The 24,885-nt window shown below is 37.5% G+C and overlaps 2 protein-coding genes across 2 annotated transcripts; one reads left to right on the plus strand and one right to left on the minus strand.

Annotated features, from left to right (window-relative positions):
• Positions 1–12,636: 12,636 nt before the first annotated feature.
• Positions 12,637–15,511, minus strand: otor (otoraplin). Its single transcript, XM_004077099.4, has 4 exons — positions 15,264–15,511; positions 15,046–15,185; positions 14,735–14,845; positions 12,637–14,646 (listed from the first exon to the last, which is right to left on the minus strand). The coding sequence occupies exons 1-4, from the start codon at positions 15,376–15,378 to the stop codon at positions 14,623–14,625; spliced, it is 390 nt and encodes a 129-aa protein (XP_004077147.1). The 5' UTR covers positions 15,379–15,511; the 3' UTR covers positions 12,637–14,622.
• A 1,037-nt stretch (positions 15,512–16,548) lies between these two features.
• Positions 16,549–24,655, plus strand: LOC101173967 (GTP-binding protein 2). Its single transcript, XM_004077354.4, has 12 exons — positions 16,549–17,013; positions 17,892–17,918; positions 18,198–18,382; positions 18,470–18,578; positions 18,658–18,855; positions 18,986–19,160; positions 21,408–21,627; positions 21,710–21,845; positions 21,932–21,990; positions 22,073–22,244; positions 22,348–22,512; positions 22,961–24,655. The coding sequence occupies exons 1-12, from the start codon at positions 16,816–16,818 to the stop codon at positions 23,141–23,143; spliced, it is 1,827 nt and encodes a 608-aa protein (XP_004077402.1). The 5' UTR covers positions 16,549–16,815; the 3' UTR covers positions 23,144–24,655.
• The last annotated feature ends 230 nt before the right edge of the window (positions 24,656–24,885 follow it).

A 24,885-nucleotide genomic window follows, 5' to 3' on the forward strand; every position in this document is an offset into this window, starting at 1 on the left:
TCAGCTCTCATCTGTTTGCCTAGCTGTTGGACAGGACAAGTTAAAAAAAAAAAAAAAAACAAAAAAAAAAAAAGAAAACTATTTTTGTCATTTAACCTCATTACGTTAGCACCTTATTTTCCAGGAAGACATCCAGTCCAACAGTACTGGTATAATAAATGCTCAGACTGTGATAAATCAAGCAGTGCATCCACTCATTCAAAGGTTAATTAGATGTAATGTTTTTAACAAAAAAATACAACCAAATTAATTTTACATAAACATTATTGTGAGGATAGCCTAATATTTGCTGTGTTTGATGTTTTTTTTTTTTTATTCTTGTCGTATTGTTTTCAGGTTTTCCCCTCTGTCAGTCACACCAGGTTCAGGTTTTCAATCATACACAGCTGTTTCTATTGCAGTCAATCATCCTCAGGATAATTAAGTGTCAGGTTTTTCAGTCTGTTGTTGTTTGGTCTTCTGCTCTGTTGCTTTTTTTTTTTCTTTTCTTTTTTCCTGTTCTCTCCCTTCACGAGTCTCTAAGTATGTTCTTGTTAATTTTTTAATCAATTTATTTTCTGCCACAAGCCAGGTTTTTTGCATTTTTGTTTCACCATCTTGGGTCTCTTGCAATTTTGTTATAACCTAGTATTCTAGTTTTTAATTGCAACTGTCCTAATAAAATAAAAAATAAAAAAATATATAATATTATAAATTTTAATATATTTATTTGTGTGTGTGTGTGTGTGTGTGTGTGTGTGTGTGTGTGTGTGTGTGTGTGTGTGTGTGTGTGTGTGTGTGTGTGTGTGTGTGTGTGTGTGTGTGTGTGTGTGTGTGTGTGTGTGTGTGTGTGTGTGTGTGTGTGTGTGTGTGTGTGTGTGTGTGTGTGTGTGTATAAGTTAAAATGAACTTGTACAGAAATTATAGAAAATAATTTATTACTGCTACTATAGACAAAATCTAAAATGAGTTTCAGCCTGTTGTTCCTGTCAACATGTGTTTTTAAGGCACATAGTTTTCTACACATTCTGCTGCAATCAAGGAGACACATTCTGCACAAGTTTTCCCAACTTGAGGGTGGGATTAACAATAAGAAAAAAATACATTGTTGGAGATTTCAGAGGTAATTTATAATAATTTATAACCAAATTCTGTTTAGTTTCATCCTAACAAAAGTTAAAAGGTTAAAAGTGTTTAACTGTGTCTTTTTGTTAATTTCAGAGATGCCTCATGTAAAATTATCTAATATTGAATCTCTCGGAATATTGAAGGGATGCTTACATGATGTCCTCTTTTGTCTATTAGGAGCCCATTACAAAAGTGAGAGTAGGTTTTATTAATTTGAAAAAAAAGATTTCTCAAGGACTAAAAACTCATTATTTTGCAGCACCATCTTTTTCATGTTAACAATTCCAAATGAAAGCCTTTTTCACCTGGGGAGATCAAATTAAACCATGCAAGTGTGAAGATGCAGCAGGCTTCCCATTTTTATTATTGGCTCATCAAAAATCAGTTGAAACAAAGTCATGAAGCCTGCAAGACAGTAAAAACCATAAAAAATAAAGGGTGGGACATCACCTGACACATATTCTTGATGGTGGAAGTAAAGTCTCACTCTGATCATCTTTTGATCAAAGTGGGACATCTATATAGATAGTATTTTCCTTTTATTTAATTTTTTGGGGGGCCAAAACAGGGCATACATTCTGTTGGCGTGGAATCAGCTTCACGTCGGACAGTTCAGGCTTCCACGAGATACGTTAAACATTGGAGCTATCAAGCCATACAATTTTGAGATACTCTGCATCATGGAGAATAGCCAAGGCAAAGCTGTCATTTCTCATTGTATTCTTAAGTTCAGCTGCATTTATGAGAAAAATGTTTATTTGGTATTTTTACAAATTTCTGAGCAGAACGTCTGAAGATTGAATATTTCAGTCTGTGTTCTGTCGGTTTCTTTATACTTTCTTTACAAAAGAACCTTTTAGATAAAGAAATCAACACATAATAAAAGTCCTTGTAAAATTTGTTGCTTGAGACATGTGCAACACATTATGATTATTTCTCCTCTACAATGTCAATTGCATTTTTAATTTTTTGTTGTTTTAATGTAGTATTGTATTTCAACTGAACACGCTCTTGGTCATGTTTTTCATGTAAATTAAAAATTTAAGTCAAATATGTCTCAACGAAATAACATTTCTTAATATGAGATTTTACATTCAGTTGATTTAACATAAGTACAATCTTCAACAATATTTGAATAATATTTGAAACTTAACTTCAATGAAACCCCTTTCTTAACACAATTTAAGTTTTTAAATGAGTTGAGAAAAAGTGCTTATGTTATGACAAAACTAAAAGACGTTTACACGACTTACATATCTATATCAGAATAAAACGCCAGGCTGCACGGTGACGCAGTGGTTAGCGCTCTTGCCTCACAGCAAGAAGGCCCCCTGTTCAAGTCCCGGCTGGGGGACATAAAAAACACAACATCAATGGGGACCTTTCTGTGTGGAGTTTGCATGTTCTCCCTGTGCATGTGTGGGTTCTCTCCTGGATCTCCAGCTTCCTCCCACCATCCAAAAACAAGCTTCATAGGTTTATTGGCAACTCTAAATTGTCCATAGGTGTGAGTGTGAGAGTGAATGGGTGTGTGATTGTGGACATTCTACCCTGCGACAGACTGGCGACCTGTCAAGGGTGTCCCCTGCCTTCGGGCACAAGTGGACGGGATAGGCTCCGGCATCCCAGTGACGCCCAAAGGGATAAACGGAATAGAAAATGAATGAATGAATGAATGAATAAAACGCCAGTACTTTGGTTAAACAAGATATTTTAAGATAATCCAGTCTTGACTTTTATTTTAACCCTTGTGCTATCCTAGGCACTTTAACAGTGGGAGTTGGGTCATCTAGACCCACTAGACAGTGCGCTGAACCTTTTTTCTTCAATGATTTGTGATCTTCACTGGTGTCCATAGATTACATGAAATCTTTCCACCTTTATCCACCTTTGTCATGGTAGGGAGAACATGTCAATGGAAGGGTGGGGTCATCTAAGATAGCACAAGGGTTAAGTCAAGATTGTACTTGACTTAAAATTTTAAGGCAGCCCTTTAACTCATGTTTTTATGTTGAAACGTTGTGTTTTGTTTTACAGTGTACTGGCCTCAATTGTGGTTTTGAGGAGACAAGCAAACATTTATGGAAACTAGGATGTAATGGCCAATTTAGAGCTTGATGTAGCCATTTAGTTTTGCCACCCTGGTTTTTAAAAAAGTATTTTAGTAAACTGTTAAATATTGACCTAAGAGCACCACCACTCTACGTGGTATCCATAAGGCTGAAACCATTGGAGATGGTTTAAAATAATTATGCAGCTCCATGGTTTTTTTGGGTTTTTTTTTTTTGCAACCTCTCTCCAGAGAAATGTTTTATTACTCTGTCAGAAAGTGTCATTCAGGGTCTTAAAACCTTACGACCCTAAAAACATCTTTTATGTCTGGCTCATACTCATTTTAAAGTTTCTGTGGTATTCTATAGGGTCAGAAATTTCTGAGCTTGATGTGCATGGACTTTTTTTTTTCTTCTTTGGTGCATGCGAGTGCAATATCAGAACTGGTATTTTATTTTACAATTAACATCCCAGCATCTTAATCCCACAGCAGTCCGCCACAGCCAGACTTTTAAAGTGGATTACAACAGCAGTCTGTTCTATAAGGTGCAAAATGTTGTCAAACAACATCAAAATCTAGAAAGTTTATGCAACACCTTTCTTTTTTACATTCCTAAACTGAGATCCCATATCGACCTCTCATTGCTCTTCATTATGTAGTCAGTTTTCATAATTCAATTACTATCTTGAACCAACAACTGAGTCAGTGTTTAGCAAAATAGAATTACACAAATGATACATCATACATGTTTGTCAATTTCTCAATAATTACCTGATATCAATAAAGACTTAATTAGTAACATAAAGTACATAGCAAACATGATGTTTGCCAATGCAATTACTTTATCAATTTAAAAAGGGAAATTAATTGATTAAAATGAAACAGATATTAGTCTTTAAAGGACAATAAAAATAGGGCATTGACTAATAATAGAACATATTTCCTTCAAGTGTTTAATGTCACAAAGGCTTAATGAACATGGTTCAAATGAAAACTATATTTTGATATATTATTAGTGTCTCATACTTTTTTAACATAACTCGTTTTTTAGCTGCTTTTTTTCAGGAGATCTGGTAGCCTAGTTTACTTTTTTTACTTACATCTCTATTCATCTCCACAGAAATTGAACAACACAGTGCATTTCTGCCAACTTTGATATTAATATGAAGGAAAATGTGTTTTATAACCAGTGGAGTGCAAAAACAATACAGCTGTTCCCTGCTGCAGGGTCCCACTCCCACTGATTTTTTCTGGGAAACATGTAGATGTAGCAAGAACTGCCACCTGCTTTTTATATTCAGTGCATATCCCAAATAAAAATTTATCTTAATTGAGAAGAAAAACAACCGTGAGAGCACAGATTATGCATAATCACAATAATTATTTCTCTCTGTGTATTAGCCAGGGTACTTCCTTTGAGGCAAGTATTCGGATCTTCCTAATGAATGCATCACCTTGGAGGGAATAAAGGGCATGTAAATTAACCTTCTTGATGAATCATGGTTGAGAAAGATTGGAGTAAATATTCATTCTGGTTGGATTAATCAACAGACTCCATGTGACTTTAAAAGGAAATGGCACCTTTCAAAATTTGACTGAATATGCAATACATCTTTTGTGCTGGTGCAACTTTGCATTTGTCTCTTGGGGGATTAATTAGGACAATTATATTTTACAATTTTAAAGTTGTAGCACTGAGTCATTGGGTTCCACAAAACCCAGAGTTTATCAAAGTTTCTTAAAGCACACTCTGTATAATATTTCCATCTATTTTAACTATAAAATGTAATGATGTAATTTCTGTCTTTTTTTTGCCCGTTTTCTCGTTATAACAACATCTACCACCACAAGATTGTATTTCCCGTTAAACCCGAAATACTGGAAATTGGATTTTCATTGGTGATCACCAAATTAAATTCAGTTTTACTTATCTGGCCCAATATTTTTTTTCTCAATTGGCTTCACTAATTGTGCAAAATATAAAATCAGTTATAAAATATAATGGCTGATTGGTAAACCAAACTAAACAGACTGAGCTAAACTGGGCGTCCCTTCCCTCAGACCCTCCTTCTCTGTATGTGAAAACCCCCCAAATATGCAATACATCTTTTGTGCTGGTGCAACTTTGCATTTGTCTCTTGGGGGATTAATTAGGACAATTATATTTTACAATTTTAAAGTTGTAGCACTGAGTCATTGGGTTCCACAAAACCCAGAGTTTATCAAAGTTTCTTAAAGCACACTCTGTATAATATTTCCATCTATTTTAACTATAAAATGTAATGATGTAATTTCTGTCTTTTTTTTGCCCGTTTTCTCGTTATAACAACATCCACCACCACAAGATTGTATTTCCCGTTAAACCCGAAATACTGGAAATTGGATTTTCATTGGTGATCACCAAATTAAATTCAGTTTTACTTATCTGGCCCAATATTTTTTTTCTCAATTGGCTTCACTAATTGTGCAAAATATAAAATCAGTTATAAAATATAATGGCTGATTGGTAAACCAAACTAAACAGACTGAGCTAAACTGGGCGTCCCTTCCCTCAGACCCTCCTTCTCTGTATGTGAAAACCCCCCAAAAAATAAAAAGATTCCAGGAAAAAAAAGAAAAGAACACATGGAGAAGGCATCCTATCTCAGGACGGACAGGCCATGTACCAGGAATGTTAAAGAAGAATTAGCTTATCTAACTCTACAACTACATGTTTGAATAGTGGAGCAGATGGGCTTCATCCAGATGGAACTGGGGGACGGCTGGGGGCCCGAGAGGCAAGGTCCAAGGCCAAGTACAGGAGCACAGACGAGCCACCTGGAATCTAGAATCCCTCCCTCTGTCCCGGAGGCGAGTGGGAAATTGGGACATAGAGACAATACATAAATCGCACTGCACCAAACAAGGCATGGAGAACTAAACGATAAATAAAGGATCAAGAACAGAGGAGAGGAGAAGTAAATGAGAATAGAGGAGAGAACCCCAGTGCACCATACTTTCCCAGCTTCTAATTTCTAGGAGCCTGCAACTGTTATTGAAAGTTAATTCAAACATGTTTATAGTAGGTTGCATGCACTATGGCGCATATAGCGGATGGTAATAATAAGGCAATAATAGAAAAATGATGTTTTTAGTATATCAATACTGACACAATATAGTATTAATCTAAGTAGGGGGAATGGGCTGCCCTAGCCCAGTTTGCGTCTGCTAGCAGACACGGGAGAAAACAATCGTGCATCATTCCTTGTAGACGGCCTGGTCTCCTCATCTCGTGATAATGAGATAGATGTTGTCGTTATTATGAGATTAAAATAGAAAGGTAGATGTTGTTATCATGAGATACTGATGTCATCACAAGATAACTTTTCAAGAGAAAACGGGCAAAAAACCAAGGTAGGCCACATGAGGCTTCTGTTTGTTAAAACTCTCAACAAATATTTAGCATTGACAGTAAATATCAAAAAAGGGGAGCGGCAAAGTGGGCTGTTCGTGATTTTCATCAATTCATCACTTTTTTTCCCCTTTTTTTGTTTTGTTTAGTTTTGGTACAAACTTCACAAATTTTTCTATAAACCTAATTGTTGTCTTAAAGCACAACACAAACACAAATCCAGATTATTATAATCCAATTCAGTCCAGATTACTGTAATTAAACCAAATAGTCTTTATTGTATGTGACTAATAGCTGTAAAACAGACCAAAGTTTGACATTGAAGGGTTTCTGGTGTGATAAAACTCACAGCAGCTCTAAAACTATCTTTGAAAAACTAAAAAAAGAAAAAGATGAGTTAGTGCTCGAGAGTTTCTCTCAGCAATAATAGGTTATTGTGCTCAGCATGTATTCACGTCTTTTCGTGATGTCGTGACTATTGTTAATTATCTACATCAAGCTGAGTGCCATCAAAATGTCAGGATTAAACGCCTGAAACAGATGTATGCGCTTATGATGATGATGGAGAACGCTGGAGAAATGACCTAAAGCTAGTTTCTTCCAATCAGTCATCCTGAGCCGGAGCCACACTGTCACAGCGTTTACAACTTTTTCATTTCTTTTTAAACACTCAATGTAGTCAGCAATTTCCAATCTGATGTGTAACTGTGAGCTCTAGTCAGATATGACGCCGGACAATATAGATTAAAACAATTCCTGTCTTTTTTGAGTCAGGAACTGCTTTGATTTCAACCAAAAATTGTAAAAAGTTGATTGTTTTGTGGAAATGAGGGCAAGAATTATGAAGATTATGTGAAAGGATACAGTCTTTTATATGGATTTCATTTATTTTAGCAATTCTAAAAGCTAAAAAAAGATATGGACTCTCATGAACATTCATTAAAACATTTATGTCCACAGAGCCAGGAATATCTTAACACAGAAAATTATCATAAAGTACTAAATACTCAAAATCAACATTTTAGCTTCTGAAAAGTACTTGTTTTCCATATAAACTAAATTGTAATTTGTTTTTGTTGACAGGGCAGGCCTAATGACCTCGGTGGAATATGATAACAAAGAGGATTTATCACGTCAGCACCATACGCATCAGTTTGTGTGTACGTGTGTGTTTGTGTGTGTATTGCCTCTGCTCTTTCCGTTTTAAAAGGACATTAAGGCTAATGGCATTGGTATCTTGGAGGTTTTCAAGCTTCTTTCCAGTATAGTCCTATGGACTTTCATAAACCACTAAGTGAGCAAACAATGAACATTTTTTTCCTTCATTCATTCAGGGCAGAAAGTAAACATGTCCTTGTTGCAAGAAATTACTGATCTACAAGGTACTTTTAAGTATTTCAGGTTCTGCTATGAACCTTTAATTAGTCAAACTAATAGCCAGGACAAATTGACTTCCCGTCTCTAATATTGTGTATCTTGACTGCGTAAAGAAACCTCACACATGCAAGCGCATACATGAAAGCTGCAGCTGACAGTCATGGAAAATGTGTTGTTCGACACCTCACCTCAGCTTCTTAGCACGGATGTGAGAAACAGAATGGTTGGATGTGGTGTGGGATCAGTAATGGTCACACTTTCTTTGCGCTCAGTTGGCAGCATCCAAGTGCTAAGTCTATTCATTCTCCTTTCTGGTACATCAGAAAGGCGCCGTAGCACCCTCATGGTAAATCCACTCAATAGGTTTTTATTATTTTTTATTATTTTTGTCAGCTAGACGCATTTGAAAATACATATGAAGTATTTCCTCTTCACGATTTTACAAAACACAAGCAATACATCTGAAATGGGTCATCCGTGTGGTTTACGATGTGCATTTCCTCTTGTTAAACCTTCCTCACACATTCACCATGTCGTTATAAAACCAGGCTGTGAGCAGCATGCAGTAAATGCTGCAGTGACTACTCCAGGAGGGTCAATAAAAGTACAAGGAATGCATTTAGAGATCCTGAATAAGCAACTCATTGGTTATTCTACCAGGGCGTTTTGCGAGCATACCCAGAGCAATCAATACAAGGCCTGTTAGACTTAACAAACCTGGTTTAAACAGCTTAAGTCTTTCCTGGACACCCGGCGTACCTGTTCAGACTTTAGAGAAGGGAAGAATTTAATATGATGAACAAAAATCAAGTCCATTTGTTTTGGAGACACTGTTTTTTTGACAATCCACAGTTGAGACACGCAAATACAATGTTTCAGTCAAAAATACCATACATCCAGACATATGTAAAATTATATCAGTTGTTGGTGAAATTTTAGACTCATTTTTATAACTTCTACTGGAAAAATTAGGGTAACAACCACATAAAAGTGCAAAATTTAGAAAAAAGTTTTATGCTAAAAAAAAAAACAATAGATAAAGCAGATGACATTTTTCAATACATGTTAGTGTTTTAATGCATCTTTGTTTGAAACTAATTTATATGTTGCAGTTGGAGCAACACATTCATTTTCCATCAGGGAAAAGCTCTGTAAACGCTGCATTAGTTCCTTGAAATAAACTGACATACTTTTGTTAATAATAATCAGTATGCAACATAATAAAAGGTGAAATTTGACATTTTATTATACATATATGTGAGTGTGTGAGTGTGTGTGTGTGGGGGGGGGGGGGGGGGGGGGGGCGTAAGCCATTGTTTTTTAATTGAACCCTGGCATTACTCTTTGAATTAAGTCCTACCAACTGTAAAACATGGGGGTGGAAACATCATGCTTTGGGGCTGTTTTTCAGGAAGTGACCAAAACGACTGATCTGTGTAAAGGAAAGTATGAATGGGGCCGTGTATCGTCAGATTTTGAGTGAAAACCTCCTTCCATCAGCAAAGATATTGAAGATGAAACGTGGCTGGGTCTTTCAGCATGACAACGATCCCAAACACACTGCCTGGGTAATGAAGGAGTGGCTTTATAAGAAGCAGTTAAAAGTCCTGGAGTGGCCTAGACAGTCTCCAGATCTTAACCCCATTGATGATCTTTGGAAAGAATTGAAAGTTCGTGTTGCCCATCGACAGCCCCGAAACATCACTGCTCTAGAGGAGATCTGCAAGGAGGAATGGACCAAAATACCGGCAACAGGTTGTGAAAACCTTGTGAAGACTTACTGAAAACGTTTGACTGCTGTCATCACCAACAAAGGGTATATAACAAAGTATTGAGTTAAAATTTTATTAATTGACCAAATACTTATTTTCCACCATAATTTACAAAAAAAATCTTTGAAATTCTAAAAAGGTGGTTTTCTGGATTTTTGTTTTCTCATTTTGTCTCTTGTAGTTGAGGTATAGCTATGATGACAATTACAGGCCTCTCTCATCTTTTAAAGTGGGATAACTTGCACAATTGGTGTAAGTAATTTCTTCCAACAAAGACATGTTCACTGACTAAATACTTTTTTGCCCCACTGTAAACAAATAAAAAATGCACACCCCTGCAGTTCAAAAAAAAAATCTGCATACATGTATGAACATTGTTAATTTATTTATTTGGCAAAAAAAAATCTCTTAGGCATGCTGCTTTTATAATTGGTTGTCATGACAATAAATGAACTGTCAGTCACATACAGTCCCACATATAAGTCTTTTATTTCTGGGGGAAAAAAGTATTCTTTGTGTCATTCTGATTTCTTAAAGTGAAAAAGATTTTCTGTGAATTGTGAAAACAAGAAATTCAAAGCTGACTTGACTGTATTTCCTACATTTTTTTATTATAAAATATGACAATATATGTGATCCTATTTGTAAGTATTACCTGACTGATCATCAAACATCTGAATGCATTTAACTTAGGTTAATGATTTAAGTCGATGGTGGACACGTTAGTTCCAATTTCTCAATCAGTAATGTGGAAGAACGTGCTCAAATCTGTTCAAAAAAGATGGAGTAGCAATTTTAAATCCCCCATTCCTTTTTTTAAATCGGCTCTTCTGGGGTCAAGGTGTTGCTGGAGCCTACCCCCTATGCTGTTGGATGGATGGTTCATCAGTCAATCGCAGCCAGGACCACACAGAGACAAACAACCACACACCATCACCAATTTAAAATCAGAACCTTTTAATTTAACACAAAGCAGAAGAATTTGTTATCTCACAGCTCAAGGCCATTTATGAACAAATTTTCTATCCTTTTTACAACAAATTAATGACCTCTCACTTTAGAAGAACAAAATAAAAGCTGTTTAACCAAGCGTCCATTCCATTCAAAGACGTGTGCAATTCTTTTCTTTTTTTTCCCGTTGTTTTAGTCTGTGGTTTATGCTAAACATAAATAATTCACTGTTGAACACCATTGACATTAAATCAGGTGTTTCTTTCTGTTGGTTGTGTGACAGTCAGAAAGGGTTAGGGATTACAACAGCTTTGCACTCTCGTATTTGTCAGAGACACAGACATAGAGAGAAGCCCCCGGTGTAAAATAAATCCAGGCCAGTAGAATGGCATTGAAGTTGCACTTTTCCTCTTTGTAAACCCTCTCCATTGTCAAATGCACTCAAATTGAGTCAGCCACTCACACAGCATGGCCGGCTAAAACACAGACTTTCTTGACACTGACAAATGCATTCTGAAGTATTAAGGATATTAATCAGGCGACGAGGCTGCAGTTGATCCTTAGGCCGTGAGAGTGATTGATTCTCACTGACTGATTGATTGATTTGTGTAAACAAGCAGTGATTTGGCATTTTCTGGCATTCTAGGATTGGATTTGAAAGGACACTTGAAAGACACAACTGATTTAATTTGTTTGCTTTTTTTGTATGAAAAGGTGTACACAACAAATTCTAGTTAGTTTTCTCTTCGTTTGTTTTTTTCTTCTTTCACAAAAGAACAAAAAAAATTGTATTTTATTTTTGTTCATTGGTACAACTGGGCTACTTTAACCAAAAGTATTTATCCGGAGTCTTCTATTATCTGGTGATTGATCGTTTCATTTTTAGGATTCTTGTCTTTTTACAGATCCACTTCAGTCCTGTTCTCTTCAACATGTAAGTTTCCAAAGATAGACAAGAAAAACTCTCATTTTTATAAGCTTCTGTGTTTTGTTTAGCCTAAATGTTTATGTATGACATATGGTTGTTATCATACACAGAATTATCAGACTAGAGAATAAAATTGCAAATGTTATCCAAGTTCAAATGTGTCCCATTTAGATGCAAACCAGACCTGCAGTTTTTTCTGGTTTAAAGAACCCACAGCTGCTGGCTGTGTGGACGTAAGCATAATTCAGACACACACTTTAAAAAGATTTTGAAAAAATACAATCTGTACCTTGACTGTTCTGTTTGCTCCTTTAAGCTTGCACGCACATGCAGCCTTTTCATATCGGCATGGACAGACATCAATCACTTCTGTCACAATATCCCTGTCTGTCACCATAGTAACACCCTAAAGCTGCAGCTGTCGGTTGGAAGATTGACTCAACTTACCGCAGTTTAGGTATTTTTCATGCATAATTTACTGTCGGATTCAGTTGAAAACATGCTGACCTTTCCCCACATTTTGGGACAGCTTTTAATCATAGCCACTGAATCGTCACCTTAAAGAGCATTCCTCAGTTTCATTGGAGTTTGCACATGGTCACCTGGTTACCTTTTACTTTTATTTCCACCGAAATCTCTTGATTAACCAGACTTTACCACTAGATATATACCAGGTGTGTTTCTGCTGAGTGGCATTTCATAGTAGAACATCTGAGGTTGGAATTGATTTGTGATGAGAGAAATCAAGGGAGGATTGATCGACTCCATGACAACTGTGTCTCCTACACTTGTAAGCGTCCCCCTCTAGGAGGGCCTCAGGTCAAAAAAGCAATGAAAATGGTGTATTTGCCGGGACCTGAAAACAATCAATTTATTCAGCTCCCATCTGAGCGCTTTTGTAGAGACATGAAATGGCAGCTCTGAGGAAAATGGCTGAGTCTTCTGTTGTCAAAATGAAATGTCTTTCATAATCCACTGAAGATTTTATTGAGGTGCCACATTCACCATCATATCTGGGTGAGTGCTGTGACACAGAAAGGAACTGATGATGCAAAACTAATCACAAACAGACTTTAATCAGGGTTTACAAAGAGACTGAAATGACTGACAGACACGGTTTAATCATTAGTTGTAGTTGTGGGGTGAGGGGGGGGGGGGGAGTAAGTGAGTGGATTATGCTGGAAACGGTACATATAAGACAGTCGAAATATCATAAACTAAAATTCAAGGTAATACTTTTGTTTTTTTATTGGGTGTAAAGCAGAAATACTTCAAAGAAACACCTATAAAACTGTGCAGCCCTATAAAACTTGATTTTAACTTCAGAAAATGATTATAAAAACAGAAAGGCCATCTCTGAGTTTGTTGTAATACATGTGCAAGCACGAGTTTGAAACGGTGACATGAAAGCATTAAAATTGTTGACTATTTTCTGGACTGTAAGCCGTTACTTTTTCCTAGGTTTTAAACCATGCGGCTTATAAGTGGATTTTTGTTCCACTCCTGGAGGCGCTCTGTCGAATTGGAATCAAAACTAAGACAGACGAAATATCAAGGCAAAGAAGAATAAACTATGCTCCTTTATTTCTTTAGCAGATAGAACATGCACGACAAATTACTAACTTGTAATTAAAGTGACTTGTGGTTTCCAACACAGGAGAAAGGAAGGTAAATAAATACCGGTTCTGTTCCATTTTAATCAGCAAAGTTGCTGCCGTGTTAAAAGGGACTGTTCTGAAAGAGCGGATGCATCTTATAGAGGTGCGCTCTATAGTCCAGAATTAAAGTAGTTGGGTTTTTCACCTATACCAGTCACTCCAGGTTCATGTTGATCATCCACAGCTGTTTTCATTTCTGTCAATTACCATCGGTCTTTTTAAGTCTCTGGTTTTTTCAGGTCATTTGCTCTGTTCTGGTGTCACCTTTGTTGATTTCTCTATGGGTTTTTGGCTTGTGCAAGTTTATTTATATTTAAATGTCTACGTTTCTACCACCATTCCTGGCATCCTGCATTTTGATTGGTATTCCACTGTTTCCTGAAACTGTTACTTAGAAAAGAAGGTGCACTGACATGAAAGCTGAAGCAAATCACTAAGGATAAGAATATAAATTCTTTGCTGCAATATTACAGGAGTGTTCCTTATGTATGTTAGAATTAGAATATTTTAAATAATGGTTCTTTCAATGACCAGAAAAATGTTTTAATAATAGAAGACAGATTTTTTTTTTAATACTTTATTTTTTGTTTGGGCAGCAATGGATGCTTTTTTTTCATTAAATGTATATGTTGTTAAAATTGGGAAATGTGGAGAAATGACTGTGGGGTGAAGAAAGCAGATTCTTGCATCTGTTTTTTTTTTCATGTTAATGACAATCACCCAAATTCAGTGTCTGCAATGAAAACTACATCCTTTTTATTTCAAATTGAGGAGTTTATAGGTTAAAAAAACATATGTATCATTTAAAGAATATAAAAAAAATATTTAATAGAAACTAGACTTTGCATGCCTTCATTTCTACTCTTTGTTACATTTGAGTTCTCTCAGTTTTGTGGTCACAGGATTTGCCAACCCTCATATCTTGAAGAAATAAAAATCCTAATCTTATTTTAATATTTTCCTCATCATATGTCAGTTCTTTTGCTTTTCATTTTGAAAGTCATTTTATCTGTTTCTTCTGTCATTGTACCTGGTCTTGGTTGCCACTAATTATCTCCGTCATAATGTGCAGCAGCCTGCCTGTGAGCCAGTGATTATGCTTCATCCTCATGCAGTAGCTCAGTTTCTGCTCTCTGCTGTCTCTATCAGCCTTTGGAAGCTTTTGTAATTTGCTTTGGACATTTAACATGACAACTTGGTGCAATTATCACCCTAACATCACACTTTTAACAGGCAAAGGAAGCAGCAGACATCCTCTAGTGCTGTTTTAGAGTGATCTACGGCAAGTTATAATCTAAACTGCAGGGTATAATGACGCATGTACTACTCTCAAAAAAAAAGTCATTTTTAATCAAACAAAGACGTTCCACTTTGTCCGCATTGCCTTATTCACAATAGAAGTCCATGTCCTAAACAAAAAATAAGTAATAATTAAATTAGACAATATACAATTTCTTGATTTTAAAAAAACAAAGCATTAAAAGGTTATATACTTACAGTTGTTTGCATGGACATTGTGTTGTCAGCAAATTTATTTGTCTCCTTAACAATTGTTGCAGGGAAATATCCGATTCTGCCCATCTGGTCCACATAGCGGTCGCTGTACACCTGTCAGGAAAAATGATGTTGGGTCACGCTTTACCAGGTTCTCACCTGTTTTACTAAGCCTGACACTTATAGTGGAACATATCTGGACATTTTATAAAATTACTTTTATAACACTCTGTAAATACAAGAACAACATGGAAAAATTTGTATTTTTTATTTTTTAAAAACTGTATTATTAAATAAAACATTAATGCACATACACTTCCAGACCAGAAGACTCCACTGCCCTCTGCTGGTATGAGCTTAGAATACACATAGACCATCTGCCCCTTCTTGATGTTGACGAACCTACAGTCAGGAGCTATGAAGTCATCTAAAGCTGTGGCCATGCTAAGAACGTCTATAATAAAAGATAAATAAAACATGAATAACCTAATGATTCAGGATAATCCATCATGGTTTCGATGCTCTCACTTACATGAACATTCTGCATCACCACAGATCTTCTTGTCTGCCAATTTATCCATGAAGACAGCCCATGCAGTTTGGTGCAAAAGTCCCACACAGAGAAGAATCCCCAAAGAATAATTCATGTTGACCACAAAATAGAACTCTGAACTGTGTGATACGGAAGCTTTGAAAAAAGCCGTTATGCCTTAAAACATCAAAATAACTCTGTCTGGACAGGCTGGGCAAAGCCCCCACATCAGATATTTTCAAACCAATCAGAGGGGAGAGTCAGAAATACCAAACTGTGGAACTATTTCACTCCCACAAGAGACCTGAATCGCTGTCTTTGCAGTAACAAGTGGTCTCTGTTCATAAGAAACTTGTAAACAATAAAACTTTTAGCTCAGAAACAGCAGTAAAAGCAGATCAATAGATATTATAATAAGTGTTGTATGGATCTCTTACATTAAACTGATTAGTTTGCTTTAAATAAAAATAATTGACATATTGGTAAACTGGTTTAAGGCCAATATTTTTAACAAGTTTAAAGGGTGTGGTAGCTCTTAGATACTCTTTTAAAGTCCATTTAAAAATCATTTTTCTTCAGTAAAATGATTCACAACCATACTTTTTTTCTTTTGTGTTTGAGAGTTTGCTGTCAACCCGTCATTTCACTGATAGCTTTTTTTCATATAATTGCTCTCTTTGTTTTTCTCTATTTTTTTACCAGACACTTTGCTTCTTACTCGATCATTACAAGTTGCAAATGTTTAAATCTTGTTATGTAGGTAGCTGGGACATTTCTCTTTGGTCAAAGAAAGCTGGAACTGGGTACAATAAGGGATTGGTTCAATGTATTCCAAACTTGAAATGAACCATAATATTTTTATAGTAATTTTTTTTAAGATGCTACCTTAAAAACTTTTTTTTTTAAATATAATTCTGAGCTTAAAAGCTTGAGGCACTTTTTACATGTTTGTTTGAACAGTTGCATCATGCTTTTATTTATTTATTTATTTATTGCTATGATTAGCACTCATGATTCTGTGTGACATTAAACACTATTTCAATTGATTAAAAATTATCTTTTAATGTCATTCTGTAAGTATTTTTATTTATTTTTTTTGTAAACAAACACCCACCCCCTTTTCAGTCTGATGCAAAACCCTGCAAACCATTTCCGCTTTTCTAAATGATATAATGTCAAAACAACCTTGCGTGCGAACTGGGCGGAGTTTAAACACACGACTACCAGAAACCCAGCATAAGAGAAGAAACGCATTCATCCGCCTACGTTGGTCAACAAATCAAACGCACCTCTCCACTTTTGAGTATGACGTAGCCACAGTGTTAACTCAAAGCTGTAGTCTCGGAAGGGGATGTTGTTTTGTTTGTAGAGTATTTTGGGGGGATTTGGTCTCTTGTATTAACTCCGTATGGACGTAAATTACCACTAAAACTGTAATTTATTATCAGTCGACGAATTAAATGACTGTTCTGGGCTACATTTTAAAAATTCTAACATCGAATTTGCGGTAGGAGCGGGAGGCTTGTTTCCAAGCCCGGTTCCAAAAAAGCCAATGGATGCGCGCGTTTCGGAGTTTTTTGGTTCAGGAAATGGAAACGGCTCTGGGTCCCAAGGAGCTACAAGTAGCAACAAACCGGGAAATAGTCATGGGGCTATTTCAAAAAAGGCTTCGGCAAAAAGCAAGAGAGCAAAAGCCCGATTCTCCCGCAGCTTCAAACCAAGCAATAACACCCCATATCTCCCTCCAGAGGTAAGAAACAAAGTTTAGATATTCAACTTTCGCGAACAGTGTGTATAAAATCTAGACTTTAATGCCATTTAACCGCTTGTTTCCTTTTCTTTTATGCAAATTTCCAATATAACATTTTCTGTTGCCGGTAAGCTTTGCTCTATTTGGTGACACGTATAGTCGGACACGTATTCGGTCGGTTAAGAAAAAAAAGGGGGAGACTAGTAATGTTTTAACTAATTTTTCATGTATTCTAAATTTTGCACAACATACATTTTTGTAACCAAGATGGTCAAAAGTTGCCCGTTACCTTAAAAAAAGAAAATAATAATGATAAAACAACAACAACAACTTGGTATCGCCTTACTTGGCGGCTAACTTTGCTAGCTAGCAAAAGGGGAACAGCTGTGTTTGTAAATAAGGGGCGGGAAGCTACAGGAAAGGTCAACATTACTAGCCTGGACATGTACCCACTGTTTCTAAGCAATAAACAGAGTTTATAGAACCCCTTCAGTAATAACTGATTGATAGCATATACATGATCTGTTAATTAACCCTCCCAAAAACGATATTTCTATTTCGAGCTGAAGCAAAATGCCTTAATTTGATTGATTTAAATTAAAAAGTAATTCTTTGTTTGTGTTGCCACTTACTTACTTTAATGCTTCAGATTGATGTAAAAAAAATGTTAGTCATATATTTTCTTTACTTGCCCCTTTCTTTTATAATAACTCATGTATTGATCATTATGAGCAGCCACCGGTTGTCCATCCACCTCGCTGGTCATTCAACCCTGTGGCCCTTTTTTTGTCCTTAAACAACTACCCAACCCTTTGTTGCACTTCTCTGCTGTCTGAATGCTGTTGTTTCCCCCTTTTGACTCTTTGTTTTTCTCTCAGGCTGAAGAGGGAAATATAGAGTACAAGGTAAGCAAGCCAGCTGTGAAGCCAAAGCTGAAATTTTCCCAGCGTACATTCTTATTGCTGTCAAAGAGCACTTGTTACATCATGCTGTATTTCTGAAATGACTCCTATGTGCATCAGCCAGTCCATGGAGTAAATGTGCTTTTTTTCTGTAGTGGTTGCACTCAGTTATGTTTGAGTTAAAAGAAAACGTAACCTTTATTTTACACGCCAGGCTCTTTATGTTTTGTACAGTTATTATTTCTACCTAAAGGTGACTAATCAAGTCTTTGGCTTTTCTAGCTTAAGCTCATAAACCCCACACAATACCGCTTTGAGCACCTGGCAACGCAGATGAAGTGGCGACTGCAGGAGGGTCGAGGCGAAGCGGTCTATCAAATAGGTGTGGAGGACAACGGCATGCTTGTGGGCCTGTCAGAGGAAGACATGAGAGCTTCTCTGAAAACCCTCCACATGCTTGCAGAAAAGTATGCTTATTCTATTGAACATTCCCTTTTTCTCTTATTTGTATTGATCAGCATGTTGTTCACAATCTGGAACTCTTTGTTTGATAGGATTGGAGCTGACATCACGATTCTTAGACAGAGGGAGGTGGATTACGACGCAGACGTTCCCCGAAATATTGCTGAAGTTCTTATTCGCAAGGTGCCAGATGACCAGCAGGTGGGCTTGACTAAAGACATGTCTTTTTGAAAAACTTAATCTGTGATTATTACAAATCATTTTTTCTTTTGACTTGTAGTTCTTAGACCTTCGTGTGGCAGTGCTGGGTAATGTGGACTCAGGAAAGTCCACTCTGTTGGGCGTTTTGACACAGGGGGAATTGGACAATGGACGGGGAAGAGCAAGGCTCAACCTCTTCAGACATCTGCATGAGATTCAGACCGGACGCACCTCCAGCATCAGTTTTGAGATCCTTGGTTTCACCAGTAAAGGAGAGGTGAGACATCCACTGTCATTGATCAAAACTGAAATACTTGTGTGAGTAACATACAATGTTATAGAGTTAGCTTCTTTTCTCCCGGAGGTACTCTGCATTTTGCTAACCTTCAATCATCTTGATGTCTTAGGTGGTGAATTACAGCGAGTCTCGGACGGCAGAAGAAATTTGCGAGAGCTCCTCTAAAATGATCACCTTCATTGATCTGGCGGGTCATCACAAGTACTTGAAAACCACCATCTTCGGCCTCACCAGCTACTGTCCAGACTTCGCCATGCTAGTCGTCAGCGCGAACACAGGCATCGGTTAGTACGAACACGCTTTTGACCTGACTGTTTTCATCAGCCGAGTTAAAAATGGCTCCATCTAAAGCTGTTGGGACAACCTGACAGGAACAGTCTAACATTGGAGCCAAACATCACACCTCCACACAGAAGGTGTCTTTGAACCAGCTGTAGCTCGGGATGTAGCCGACATGTGATATCTGAGCTTACATAACACGCCAGCCTTCCAATAAGATCCCATCAGTTCAGGGTCCTCAACTCTGCCCGACACTACTAATCCATAAATATCTCAAATGTGATCCATTCACAGCAGAGATGGTTTATATAGAGGAGATGGCTCTGATCCAAATCCAAATCCTGCAAAGATACACGGCACAGGCACCAAAGTATATCCCAAAAATCATCCTTTATTTATGGAATTATAATTCATTTATATTATTTTATTGATGCCGAAGTAAGACCTTTAGTCTTCAGAGCCAGTGAGATAAGCTTGTGTTTGATGGCATACTCTGAAACCTGAGCTGCTGATGTTGTAGGAAAGTTCTACGAACCTATCTTTGTTTATAATGACTGTGTTCACTTTTGATTCTTCAAAGCAAAACATGTTTAAGCCTTTTTTGTTAAGCAGTAGATAGGTTAGACATTTTTTTATGATTGAAAACAAATCGTCTTTTCTGACTTTGGGTTCTTGTTTTAACTTTCAATTCCTTTTACACAAAACTGTTTCCAGCATTTTCTTTTTTCTATAAAGAATTAAATGTCTTTGTTTCTAAAATAAGGGATTTCAAACTGATCTTATTTAAGAAATTTTTGAGGAAAGTGTCCACAAGCCCCAGTTCCTTCTGACACTGGGTTGAGCTTTATCTGGGAATTGTCTTAGGCTTGGTTTGATGGGAACCATAAGTCAATGCAGATAACAAACGTGCATAAAAGCATGGAAATGGTTATTTGTTGCTAATGTGTGCTTTTCAGATTAGACCCTTTTGTGCTCAGTTTCCTAAAATAATCAGGTGCCTCATTCTATCCCCTCTAGTGTAGAAGATCATTTGCAGTAGCTTAAAATCCCACTCTGATCATCTTTTCAATTCTTTTTACAGCGTTTCCAGTAGTTATTTGATTATGAGTTTTTTTTAAATGTTTTTTCCCCCGCCAAAATAAAATAAATAATCCGGTGTTTTTTCCTGAACATAGTTTCTGCAGAGCGACAGGAGTTCATTAGAAATTTGCCTCAGAGTTGTGGATGGGGACCGTTGGTGTAGAGCAACCCCACTTCCCTCCAGCTTTCCTATTTTCTACATCACAAATATGTTCTTTTTCAAACAGCATTTTTTTTATCTGCTGCTGATTCAAAAGGATTGGAAGAAGGAAAAAACTCAGGCAACTTTTCCGCTTAATTTTCCTCATCAATGTCCTCCGTCATGAGAAAAATGATTCAACTCCCGTACTTGTAAAATGTTGCTAAACCTCGTGGTCTTGAATAGTTTTGCCTACATTTGTTATTTTAGAAGTAAATCACTTTACATACATGTGTACTACTGTTAATCAGTGTTGGTAGATTTATATATATATATTGCAAATTTAGTTTCAACATCTAATACTAAAATACTTTCAAATATTTTCTCCTGAGCCTCTTTAGCCAGTTTGCAATAATTTCTTCATTTCTGGAACTGCTATACTTGAGGCGTGGCTTTATTTATAACTACTCTTAAGTAGGCCAAGCAGGAGAAAATGATCCTCAGTTCAACGCAGACAGGATGGGACATGCTGTCTGTAACCGTAGAGTTCAAACTTTAATTATGAAACACGGTAAGTGATATGAAGAAATGCTTAGTGAGCGTCTGGGGTGCCTTATGTAAGCCCAAAAGCAATCCTCTTGGAAAGTTCAGCACTTTGATTTGTTCTTCTGAATTGACTGTATTGTAATTGATCCAAAGAGCATGTTGCCTTTAAAAAAGTGGAAAATAATATTGATTTTTCTGTTTATTAGGGTGGATCAGTTCCTGCTGAGCTTACTTAAGATTTTTTCTTACAGAACAGATGCCTTGAAGTTTCAACTTGCATCACAAATGTGCCAAAACCTGTTTTCAGTATTGCTATAATGTCAAGTGTAAGTTTTACGGAATGAGACCCAAACATATCTGAGAAAACTCTCGAGTTAAACGTTTTTGTTTTTGAGAAACGGTGAATTTTGGGTATATATTAGAAAAGGTCTATTAGTGCGATGATCCATCTGTGGTCTTCCTCCACACTTTGTAACCCCCCATGCAGCTGGAACAACACGAGAGCACCTTGGTCTGGCCATGGCCTTGAAAGTCCCCATCTTCATCGTCGTCAGTAAAGTGGACCTCTGCACACGGGCCACTGTGGAGCGCACGGTGCGGCAGCTGGAGCGCGTCTTGAAACAGCCGGGCTGCAACAAAGTTCCCATGGCTGTAAGCAGTACTGATGACGCCGTCACTGCAGCTCAGCAGTTTGCTCTGTCGCCAAAGTAGGATGCTTTTTGTAACCTTTTCTTACATTTGCCTCCAGACTTTTGAGACTAAACAGATTCATTGTGCTTTGGTCTGCAGTATCACACCAATATTTACCCTGTCCAGTGTGAGTGGTGAGAGTTTAGACCTGCTTAAGGTCTTCTTCAACATTATTCCTCCTCTGAGCAACAGTAAAGAGCAGGAGGAGCTTATGCAGCAGTTGACTGAGTTCCAGGTTAGACTCTAATGAGGGAACACCTTGGTTGTTTTGTTAAGTGCCAGGAAACAATTGAGTGATTTTTACGTTTTTTTCTGTTCCAGGTAGATGAGATTTACACAGTTCCAGAGGTGGGGACAGTGGTGGGAGGTACTTTGTACAGGTCAGTGGAATGAAATGTTGATTTTCATTCTATTCAGGCAACACGAAACCCTCCTGATTTGGCGATCTTTCTCATTTTGCAGTGGTATTTGCCGAGAGGGAGATCATCTTGTAGTAGGACCCACAGAGTTGGGTCAGTTCCACAGGTTGACTGTCGGCAGCATCCAGAGGAACCGCTCGGCATGCCGGGTACTCAGGGCCGGCCAGGCCGCCACTCTTGCTCTGGGAAACTTTGACCGATCGCTGCTCCGAAAGGTCAGACACTTGATCTTTTGATTATGATTTCTTTTTTGTCTTTTTTCTTTTATTAAGAGCGCACAGTGACTGAGTTAGTTTGTCCCCGTTTGCCATCTAATAGGGCATGGTGATGGTGAGTCCAGAGATGGATCCTACCATCTGCTGGATGTTCGAGGCTGAGATCGTGCTACTCTTCCACGCTAAGACTTTCCACAAGGGCTTCCAGGTTACTGTGCACATTGGGAATGTGAGACAGACCGCCACAGTGGAGGCTTTGTATGGCAAGGTCAGTCTCTTCCATGACCTACTCTGAAAATAGAGCCAAGACTGTAACCTGAGCTGTGAGATTCTGCTGCTGCGTTTATTTTTGGTCATAACTGAGAAAGCTGCTTTACTCACTGGATTTTTACAAAATGACTTAAAAATAAAAAAGAAAATCCTTTTGAAAAACAGATTTTTGATCTCCTCTTCTTAAAGATATTCTGTAGATACATTTTGAATTTCATCTATGTTTTATAACATTTTGTATAGACTTTTTTGTGACAATCGGGAATCTTAAACATAAATGTATACATTTTTGTGTTCTTCACGTCAAACACAGGGCCCAAAACTGTTTTTACATTTTTATCAAATGTTTTCTTGTGTGAAAAATATTGTCACCAACAAAATTCTGCTCCAAACGGCTTTTTTCTCTCTCTCTTTGATGGAATATTCTTCTTTTTTGTATCCAACAGGATGAGCTAAGAACAGGCGAGAAAGCAGTGGTCCTCTTTAAGTTCATCAAACACCCAGAGTATCTGAAGGTGGGAGCCAAGGTGCTCTTCAGGGAGGGGGCAACCAAAGGCATCGGCCACGTCACAAAGCTTCAGCCCATCGCTCATTTCCCCGCTTCTCAGTTGGAGGATCAGGAAGCCTGATTTGATTGTTTTGGTTTGTTTTTTGTCAGCCATGGCTTAAAAAAAACATAGATGAGGTGCTTAGAAAACACCCTCCAAAGGCCAGCATGCTCTGTCTTTGCACAGGAAATCCTTCCCGCTGGATTTTGTTATGTAATCTTCTTCCAAAGACGTGTCAGTGCCCCATGTGTGTCTTTTCCAACCTTTTAAATACTTGCTGGTGTTTTACTCTGCCTTCTGTTCTTCAGGTGTTAAAGCGGTGGCTTTTGTTTTAAACCAATAACAAGAAAACGCCTCGAGAACCAGCTTAACACTTTAAAGTCTTCCAACAGAACTCCTCTTTACTGCCGTCCCAGTTTGGTAGCTGTAGAATTTTTAGAACCAAAGAAACTTCGAGAGGTTAAAATGCACTCCTTATAGTATTCAGAATCCATTCAAACAGGACTGAACTGTGCACGGCCATTTTTAATGTATTTCCTGCAGATGTTATAAGCTTCAGCTGCTTTTGTTTTTGTGGTTTCACCAGCTTTAATCGTGACCCACAGCAGCTGTGTCAGCAGGATAGAACCTCTGACCATTTGATCTTAAATGTTCCACAATGTAAGCTGTGAGGGGAGTTGGTGGAGGTCAGACTCAGCCTGCCAGACTTCTGCTTCCAGCTGAGATTCTGGTAAGAATGTAAAGGGACTTTAGTGAGTCAGCCAGGGCAGCTCCGATTGCCTTTCACTTCTTTATCTGTCCTTTTATCCACATACGAGGCCTCAATCATTGTCCAGTTGGGTTTGAACAACCTTACTGGTGAACTCAAGTGCTTTAGTTTCTCAGGTCAGTAGACGTTTTGATAGACTGCATTCCACTTTCACAGAAGCACTGGCATAAAGATGTCCTTAACCGAGTTGGAGATCACAGAGTGAAGCTGCTTTCAGATCCAGCAGTGTGGTTGGAAAAACGTCATTATCCACTTACTGACAGCACGACCTATGAAGGCGTTCAGATCGGTGCCTAGTGGAACTACTATTGCAGTAGTTTCATCACTGCCTAAATGTAATAGTTGAAATGTACTTAAATTGGTGCTCTAACCAGAAATAGGCTCCAAATGTTGAAATTTCACGTTAAATTCTCTACTCTCTTGTTCGTGTTCAATTTTAGCTTAACTTTTGAGATATATATTTTTATGCAGATGACCTACTCTTTATCACCACTCACTCAGTCCAAGTCTGCACTGTTTGTGTGCAAACACAGAAACATTTAAGGTGTTCACTCACATTATTTCAATCTTTAAAAAGAAAGTTTGGGTGAATTTGTTTGAATGCACCAAAGTTGTATTTAAAGATTGGTTGTAGTTTCTGGTTTTATACCTTGTTCACAATTTTTTACCTGTTTTTTAGCTCCAACTTATATTTACTCTTTAAATTCAGAGTTTACGTTATTTTGAATTGAAAATATAGTTTTATTTGGGTGAAATGCAATATTTATGTACAGATCCAATGTGTGTGTTGTGGTGTACATAAATAAAACTTGTTACTTTCTTGACCTTTTGTGGGAGTTCTTGCTTCCCGAGCGCGGCTGGTTCTGCAGCTCACCACTCCCCCAGGGGATGGGTCAAATGCGGAGCACAAATTTCAGTGTGATTTTAATTTAATTTAGTGTTTACTGTGTGGCAAACATTTTTTTCCCTTTTGTGACACACAAACAGTAGAGTCTCCAATCCTGACAGGACTGCTCCATATCTGAAGCTAGAATCACAGACGTGCACAAAAAGA

This window comes from Oryzias latipes, chromosome 15, assembly GCF_002234675.1.
Source record: "Oryzias latipes chromosome 15, ASM223467v1".
Classification (NCBI taxonomy): Eukaryota; Metazoa; Chordata; class Actinopteri; order Beloniformes; family Adrianichthyidae; genus Oryzias; species Oryzias latipes.

Excerpts from the sequence above, each read along its gene's own strand:
- otor (XM_004077099.4), bottom strand. The coding sequence starts at position 15,378 with ATGAATTATTCTTTGGGGATTCTTCTCTGTGTGGGACTTTTGCACCAA. Across the intron at positions 15,186-15,263 it reads TGGTGATGCAGAATGTTCAT|ACGTTCTTAGCATGGCCACA; the intron begins GTAAGTGAGAGC and ends CTTTTATTATAG. Across the intron at positions 14,647-14,734 it reads CAATGTCCATGCAAACAACT|GACATGGACTTCTATTGTGA; the intron begins GTAAGTATATAA and ends TTTTTTGTTTAG.
- LOC101173967 (XM_004077354.4), top strand. The coding sequence starts at position 16,816 with ATGGATGCGCGCGTTTCGGAGTTTTTTGGTTCAGGAAATGGAAACGGC. Across the intron at positions 21,991-22,072 it reads GTGGGAGGTACTTTGTACAG|TGGTATTTGCCGAGAGGGAG; the intron begins GTCAGTGGAATG and ends CTCATTTTGCAG. Across the intron at positions 22,245-22,347 it reads ACCGATCGCTGCTCCGAAAG|GGCATGGTGATGGTGAGTCC; the intron begins GTCAGACACTTG and ends GCCATCTAATAG.